We start from the raw sequence: 8,131 nt of genomic DNA, 5'->3' as shown, positions 1-8,131 counted from the left end.
TATCTGTTTATAATTACAATTCCAAGATTTAAGCTAAGAATTTTTTCCCATCAAGAATAAGACTCTTATCTAAAAAAGGCCAAGGGAAAAAATTCAAAGCTATCCAAAATAGAAAGGTTCAGTAGCAACAACTGACGTTACCCTTTAGGCACAGAATGTACTAATCTACACAGGCTCCTCCTCATACAGCATACGCTGCATTTAGAGATTTGACACATGAAGCTTTCTCCTGAGGGCACAGACAGACAACATTTACTTTGTCAAATAGGCTCAAGGTTTTAGTTTGGAGGACCATTTGTTAACGACAGGTGCACTTAGTAGCTATCATGTCTTCATATTCTTTATAAGCAATTGAACCATCAGGCTCAATGGTCAAAACACTCAACGGGCTGTATTTGGCAGGAACACACGATGGTCTCGGCACTGAGGGGTCGAGTGTCTCATAGATGATGTTCTGGACCACGGTGTGAACTGGAGAGCCATACCGATGCCGAACTGCCCTGGGGCAGTCCCCTTTACAGTACCGAGGGTTATATCTGTGCGGGGCCACGATCCAGTTGTCCCATTTCAGCTGACTAAAGCTAAGTCTAAAGTCATGGAGCTCACACTCATTTTCGGGAAAAAGAAATTGTTTGAAGTATTGACTCAGATTCAAGGAAGCTGGAACCAGGGGCTTCTTCAGTTCAGAGACGGCAGTTTCCTGACCTCTCCGGTGACGGGAAAATCTCCCATCCCTAGCAGCCTCTTCCCCCACAGGATAGGTAGACAGATTGCTCTTCTGGTCAGGAACCTGCAAAGGCCTCCTTTCGTAGTGAAGGGAATACCACCTATGATAAGCTTGAGCACTTGTGTCATTCAGATATAAGATCAGGGAGGGGAACACCAGAAGAGTCATGTTAAACGGGCCATCCTGTGCCAAAGGAGGCTGCAGGTGGTCTCTCGGGCAGGTAAAATTGACAGACATGTGAATCTTCTTGTTGGCGGCCACTAGAGGCTGAAGGAGGGTGGTTATGTCAATCTCAATCCATTTATGTTTCTTTTCAAATTCAAACTGTGAGTTAAAAGTAAAGGAATGTGGAGCTCTAGAGAGAGTCTTGCCAGAAGATTTTGGGTCTTTTATCACCAGGTTGCATACACATTTAATAGGAGAGGAAAAGGAAACTGAGTTGTTGATAGTGTACAGCAAGACTGACTTGAGTAAGTGTTCAACAGCGGTAACACGATCCAGGTTAAACAGCAGATCCCCTGATGGAAGGATTCCTAAGAAGAGAAACAATCCACCAGTAATGCTTGAACATGAATCAAACATAACAGAAAGTCAAGGAACTAGTACTTCATAATATGTTTTCTCCCTTACCCCCAACCACTACCACACTTTCTCAGGCCTCAATAAAGTAGGAAGGGGTTCATATAAAAAGAACATAACTAGCCCCACGCCTATAATCCCAACACTTGGGAGGCCGAGGTGGGTAGATTGCCTGAGTTCACAAGTTTGAGACCAGCCTGAGCAAGACCTTGTCTCTAAAACCATAGCTGGGCATTGTGGCAGGTGCCTGTAGTCCTGGCTACTTGGGACGCTGAGGCAAAAGGATTGCTTGAATCCAAGAGTTCGAGGTTGTTGTCAGCTAAGATGCCACGGCACTCTACCAAGAGTGACTAAGTGAGACTATCTCAAAAAGAAAAAAAAAAAAATAACTAATTCCCAGCAACAACACCAGATATTTTATTTCCAGAAAGACAGATTTGGGGAATTAAAACAGGGAATCATTAAATTCCAAAGTTTTACTCTTAATAATTTGTTCCAAATGCATAGGAAGCTAATAAGGAAAGTATTTTTCTCTCAGAGTGTCTCTAGACTCTAGAGCCTACATGGAAAACTATAATAAAAAATATCAGTCTTGTTAAAATGACATTTTAAGCCCTATTGAAGTCAATTAAAAACCATCGTCCAAGTTAATCAAGAACACTTGAGATTAAAAACAGATGCTCTGGCTTGGCACCTATAGCTCAACCGGCTAAGGCGCCAGGTTCTAATCCCCAGCCCGGACCCGCCAAACAACAATGACGGCTGCAACCAAAAAATAGCCGGGCATTGTGGTGGGCACCTGTGGTCCCAGCTACTTGGGAGGCTGAGGCAGGAGACTCGCTTGAGCCCAGGAGTTGGAGGTTGCTGTGAGCTGTAATGCCACGACACTCTACCCAGGGGGACAGCTTGAGGCTCTGTCTCAAAAAAACAAACAAACAAAAAAACAGATGCTCTAAAGCCACTGTAATAAAATATTAAGGGAGGAGATAGAGTTTTAAATAGCCACAACTGCCCTGTTGGGTTATAATGATTTTTTTTTTTTTAAGTTATAAACCAGTAAGTACACTATTCTGTAAAGCACAGATCCTCTCTCATACCGGCAAGACACTAATCGGCTGAGTCAAATTGTCGACTGACACTTTGTTCCTGTAAGGACCCACTGTTCCAAGTGGGAACTTAGGCTTTCTTCTCACAGAAAGCAACAAACAAGGAGAAAAGATCCATTTTAACACAGCACACCAACAGCTGTATGAGATATTGTAGGCACATTTCTGGGCCAAAAGCATGGTGGATGGAAAGAGAAGTTAACCTCCAGCAGCACGTCCCTTGTAACTTTAAAATTTTTATCATATTGGCCCACCTCAACTAATAAGGGGATTAGGAAGAAACAATAAGATTGAGTACATGCAAAGTAAAAATGCAATTCAAGGAGCTAGACCCAGCTCCTTTCTGTAACTGAAATCCAGTACCTTCTATCATTTTTCCTCCTCTCAGTGAACCAATCTGCTCTTACACACCTGTCACCTGGTCTCCAGGAGCCTGCTTGTGCTGGGCACAGGGGGTGAAGAGCCGAATAGTATTGTAGAGGTGACTTCTGTTGGATTTGGGAATCCCTTCCTTAGTAGCATATTCCTTATAGAGCTTCTTCATGTATTGCAAGGCTCTGGAGTCTGGCTGTAGTCTAGGTGCCCCACCTTGCCCATCAGATAGGACTTTGAAGAGTGGGGGAAGGAGGCCAGAGCTCTCCCTCCTGTCTGCAGGCTGCAGCAAGGACCAAGGCTCAGCCTCAGATTCCAATTCAGAACTAGCTGAAATCTGAGCTTCTCTCCTAGAAGCCTGAGAACCAAGGCTACTAGAAAAACATAGCCAGGCAAAACAGCAAAACCGAAGGAGGAATTCACCAGGAAGTGCCATGGCTTGTAAAATCTAGGGAGGAACACATTTCCCCATGCCAGTCTTCTTTCTAAAAGTCAGGAAGGCCCTACCTTGGTCTCTTAAATAAATTTTAGGTGTGCGGGTGGATTAGCATCACTTCTGTAATCAGGCCTCAAAGATGCCTAGCTGAAGATAATTTTTATCAGCTCTATATCAAACAGCTGATAACACCCTACTTAGCCAATTTGCCCTCATTAGATACAGATTTATTTGGTTATTTAGTTTTCTGCTACCTTTTCCCCAGGCAGTTCACTTAAAACCTGTTGTTATACTAATGGACCAGCTATATATCTCAAAGTCTAAGAGAAACTAAGGAAGGATCTTAAACTATAACCTTTTATTTTTTGAGGGAAATTAAGATTCCTAAGATGTTTATAGGTACTTGCTGAAAAGAGGTGTGGAAAAGCTAATTATTCACGATGATACTCAGATGTTGGTATGCAATTTATGGTATTAAGTTTACCCTTCCTCTTGATTCATCCTCACGACCGCTCCCAGTTCCAGGTGCCTTGACTTATTCCATGTTGGCTTGGATGAGGAAGGTCACAACTGCATAGAAATTACAGAGAGCAGAACACTGGTAAGTTGTTGGTCTTTCCAGGTGCCCTAATATAGACTGTGTACTTGGAATATTGCAATTGCATTTGTAATGTGCTTGAAAGAAAAGGACAGCACTTTGAACCTTGATTAAAAATATAATATCTTTATTTCCTTCCTTTGTTTAGTCTGCACACTCATCTATACATATGTTGGATGATTTTTTTTTTCTTTTTTTTAGAGACAGTCCAACTTTGTCGCCCTCGGTAGAGGCCATGGCATCACAGCTCACAGCAACCTCCAGCTCTTGGGCTTAGGCAATTCTCTTGCCTTAGCCTCTGGAGTAGCTGGGACTACAGGCGCCCGCCAGAACACCCGGCTATGGATTAAAGATTTTGAGATGTTTGGAAGTGTGATAAAAAAGTGCTTAATTTTTTTATTAACCACCCAAATGGTGGTAAAACTTCCTGTGGTATTTCTGTTCTTGCTTTGAGTTGAGACCAGGCTATTGCATTTTATTTTTTTGAGACAGAGCCTCAAACTGTAGCCCTGAATAGAGTGCTGTGACATCACAGCTCAGCAACCTCCAGCTCCTGGACTCAAGCAATTCACCTGCCTCTGCCTACCAAGTAGCTGGGACTACAGGTGACAGCCACAACAACGCCCAGCTATTTTTTGGTTGTAGCCATCATTGTCGTCTGGCAGGCGTGGGCTGGATTCAAACCCACCAGCTCAGGTGTATGTGGCTGGCGCCTTAGCCACTTAAGCCACAGGCGCCAAGCCTGCCTTTTATTTTTTATTTTATTTACTTATTTTTTTGAGACAGTCTCACTTTGTCACCCTCAGTAGAGTCCTGTGACGTCACAGCTCACAGCAACCTCAAACTTGGGCTCAAGCGATTCCTTTGCCTCAGCCTCAGGAGTAGCTGGGACTACAGGCGCCTGTCACAATGCCCGGCTATTTTTAGAGATGAGGTCTCGCTATGTCTGGCTCAGGTTGGCCTCTGAACTTGCGAGCTAAGGTGATCCTCCCACCTCGGCCTCCCAGGCTATTGCATTTTATAAAAATGAGGCAAAGGTGCACCATGATAAGCTGAAATGAGTGTCACCCGCAAGCAGCCTACTCCCCCCTCCCATAACACATGACAAAAACAATTTGTGCAGTACCTAGGCCGATTAAACTAAGGTAGGGCTGCAAAATGCACGGTTACCGCCTGCCAAGTCTCCCTAGTCTGTAGCTAGTAAGCAGGGTGATAAAACACACCCAAATTGCTGAATTAGAGTTTAGTGACATTTAGTTTAAAACATTTTCAGACAATGCATGGAGCACAGAAAAGCGTCTCCGTGCAGAGTTGCATGTTAGGGAAAACACAATGACGCCTCACACCGGACGTTCCTTGCCTCTCCCCAGAGTGTGTAAAGGACAATTTGAGCGTCAAGAGACACGTCCCCCGGCCCCTCCTCAAACCATGCAGGCGGGAAGCTGGCTGTTGTCGAGGTGGCCTTTTCTTTCTTTCTACCGCCACTAACAGTGTTGATCAATTGCTTGACGATTATTTGATGACTTCTGTGGCCAAATGTGAGGAAACGTTTGGAAAACGTTTAAAGCCTCCCATCGGATTCTAAAACACGTTATCTAGAGAAGCCTTACATCTGTGACCCTGATTTTGGTACTGGGGTGGCTGACAGCCTGAAAATAACGGAGCCCCCTTTTGGCTGTTATTTGTCAAGACCAAATAAAACCTCGCGTTCTGCCGAGGCGGGATGGCCTAGCCTCCGGACTCACAGGCACCCTCCGAGCTGGGAGGACCGGGGTCACCTGGGTCCTAAGTCTCACTTTATCGTCCTCGGTAGAGTGCCGTAGCGTCACACTGCTCACAGCAACCTCCAACTCCTGGGTTTAAGCAATTCTCTTGCCTCAGCCTCCCGAGTAGCTGGGTATACAGGCACCCGCCACAACGCTCGGCTATTTTTTTGTTGCAGTTCGGCCGGGGCTGGGTTTGAATCCGCCACCCTCGGTATATGGGGCCGGTGCCCTACTCACTGAGCCACAGGCACCACCCTTTTCTTTTTAAATTTCAGATTAATACGAGAGTATAAATGATTAGGTTACGTTGTGTATGTTTCTTAGGTAAAGTTCAAGTTGTAGTGTAGCCCTTCACATTGTGCCAGTTAGGCGACAACTTACCAGTCACCCTCCCACCTCCCCTTTCTCCTACCCTCTCCACCTTTTCGTCCTGTGGGACCAGGTCATTTCTCTCCATTTTGGGGGGTGGGGCAAGGACATCTTCCCCTGGGACAACAGGAAAATGGTATCCTCCGGAAGTGATCTCATGCCCTCCCGGAGCGGCTTCCGATCCCACCGGAAGTTGCGAACGGAGGCCGGTGCTGCGGTACTGTGGAGGTCGTGGTGACCCTGGTGCGGGAGTGGGGTCTGGCTGCGCAGTGTTGGTGGCTGTTGAGAGGGCAGAGGGGCAGCCTGGGCTGTGGGAGGATGAGAAGTGCCAGGACGGGCATCTGTGGTTGTGGACCCGTCCCGAAACCGAGCCAAGCGCTTGTCTGCCTCTCTGTCCTGCAGGGCTGCCGCCACGATGGGCCGCGAGTTTGGGAACCTGACGCGGATGCGGCATGTGATCACCTACAGCTTGTCACCCTTCGAGCAGCGCGCTTTCCCGCACTACTTCACTAAGGGAATCCCCAACATGATTCGCCGCATTCAGGCATCTTTCCTTCGGGTGGCGCCGCGTGAGTGCCTCGGGCCGGCGAGGGGTGGGCAGCTGGACTCGACAGTGGTAGTGACTGCGGTCCCCTCTGTGGGCGCTCACTGTCAGGCAGGGGTTTGTAACTGTGCACACCTTTCTCATCGAATATTCCTACACCCCTTGTGCTAGTCGTAACATCCACCCCATCTTAAGGGGAAAACTGAAATGACTGGTTTAAGGTCGTTTGGGTCACTCCACTGTCCTTCCCTTAAGTCATCTTTATCCATGTGTCAGTGGAAATGTTTTAAGTGTGGGGCGGCGCCTGTTTCTCAGTCAGTAGGGCGCCGGCCCCATATATGGAGGGTGGCGGGTTCTAGCCCGGCCCCAGCCAAACTGCAACAAAAAAATTGCCGGGCATTGTGGCGGGCGCCTGTGGTCCTAGCTTCTTGGGAGGCTGAGGTAAGAGAATCACCTAAGCCCCAGAGCTGGAGATTGCTGTGAGCTGTGACGCCATGGCCCTCTACCGAGGGCGACAAAGTGAGACTCTTTGTCTCTTAAAAAAAAATGTTTTAAGTGTGCAGGTGATAATGATGATAGTTGCACGGCCTAATGAATATGCTAAGAACTGCGGAAGTATATACTTTAAAATGGTGAGGTTATGTGAATTTTATCTCAATAATTTCGCTTTAAAAGTTTTTTTTTTTTGAGACAGAGCCTCAAGCTTCCCCCCCCCCCCCCCCGGACAGAGTGCGGTGGCATCACAGCAACCTCCAACTTCTGGGCTCAAGCGAGTCTCCTGCCTCCACCTCCCAAGCAGCTGGGACCACAGGGCCTGGCTGTTTTTTGGTTACAGCCCTCATTGTTGTTTTGGAGGGCCCAGGCTGGATTTGAACCTGCCACCGTAGGTGTATGTGGCTGGCGCCTTAGCCTCTTGAGACACAGGCCCCGAGCCTAAAAGTTATTTTAATGTGCAGCCAGGGAGAGGTAGGGAAGCATCAGTGACCCATTTTTGGGGGTAGACCTCCTTCTTTTGGTCAAATGGGTGATTTTTTTGATCTTCCAGTTCAAAAATGGGTTCTTGAAAACTAAGAGAATAGGAGGGCAGAATCTGTTGTAGAACATAAAAGAGGACTGAGCTTTTGTTCATATGTGTCTTATAAATATACTTATTCTCACTTTTGATTTTTAAAGCATTTGTAGTGTTTTATCTTGTCTACACATGGGGGACTGAGGAGTTCGAGAAATCCAAGAGGAAGAATCCAGCTGTCTATGAAAATGACAAGTGAGCAACTCATGATGATGTTTCCCTGTTTCTGATATGACAGAACTGGAGTCTGCGTTGTAGTATCTTGAAGACACAATAAATGTCCAGTGGGCAGCATTGTTGTGATTTTACATTTTCGTGAGGAGAATCTTCCATTTGACTGCTAAGTTCCTGAAGCTCTGCTCCTCAGCATGAGTCCTTGAGCAGTTTTCCCTAGTCTGAAGTTTTGGTGAAGGAGTAGAGCTCACCTGTTTGTTCCATAATCTACAAAAGTAACTGTAGCTACTCCTGCAGCTAGCCATCTGTGGGTGGCATGGGCCATGGGGAGTGTTGGTTTGTGGCCCTCTTCTCCCATAATAAAGTTACTATGTGTCAGGTATTCTTCAAA

At 46.4% G+C, this 8,131-nt stretch overlaps 2 protein-coding genes across 5 annotated transcripts; one reads left to right on the top strand and one right to left on the bottom strand.

Annotated features, from left to right (window-relative positions):
• Nucleotides 1-6,068, bottom strand: GDF9 (growth differentiation factor 9). Of its 2 annotated transcripts, XR_002774700.1 has the most exons (3): nucleotides 6,006-6,068; nucleotides 3,705-3,790; nucleotides 1-1,260 (listed from the first exon to the last, which is right to left on the bottom strand). XR_002774700.1 is itself a non-coding variant. In XM_003782199.3 (2 exons), exons 1-2 carry the CDS (start codon nucleotides 3,218-3,220, stop codon nucleotides 299-301), a joined length of 1,359 nt encoding a protein of 452 aa, XP_003782247.1. In that variant the 3' UTR covers nucleotides 1-298. The 2 variants fall into 2 exon arrangements, 1 of the variants encoding a protein (XP_003782247.1); XM_003782199.3 differs by lacking the exons at nucleotides 3,705-3,790; nucleotides 6,006-6,068 and adding an exon at nucleotides 2,824-3,220.
• A 40-nt stretch (nucleotides 6,069-6,108) lies between these two features.
• On the top strand, nucleotides 6,109-8,131 carry LOC100951496 (cytochrome b-c1 complex subunit 8). 3 transcript variants are annotated; one of them, XM_003782198.3, is made up of 3 exons: nucleotides 6,109-6,181; nucleotides 6,356-6,522; nucleotides 7,671-8,131. In XM_003782198.3, exons 1-3 carry the CDS (start codon nucleotides 6,111-6,113, stop codon nucleotides 7,763-7,765), a joined length of 333 nt encoding a protein of 110 aa, XP_003782246.2. In that variant the 5' UTR covers nucleotides 6,109-6,110; the 3' UTR covers nucleotides 7,766-8,131. The 3 variants fall into 3 exon arrangements, with proteins under 3 accessions (XP_003782246.2, XP_012662964.1, XP_012662970.1); XM_012807510.2 differs by having other exon boundaries at nucleotides 6,122-6,196; XM_012807516.2 differs by having other exon boundaries at nucleotides 6,130-6,170.

Source organism: Otolemur garnettii, unplaced genomic scaffold (assembly GCF_000181295.1).
Source record: "Otolemur garnettii isolate 467f Iridium unplaced genomic scaffold, OtoGar3 scaffold00003, whole genome shotgun sequence".
NCBI lineage: Eukaryota > Metazoa > Chordata > Mammalia > Primates > Galagidae > Otolemur > Otolemur garnettii.
The sequence above is the reverse complement of the archived record's forward strand: the minus strand, read 5'-3'. Positions and strand labels throughout refer to the sequence as shown.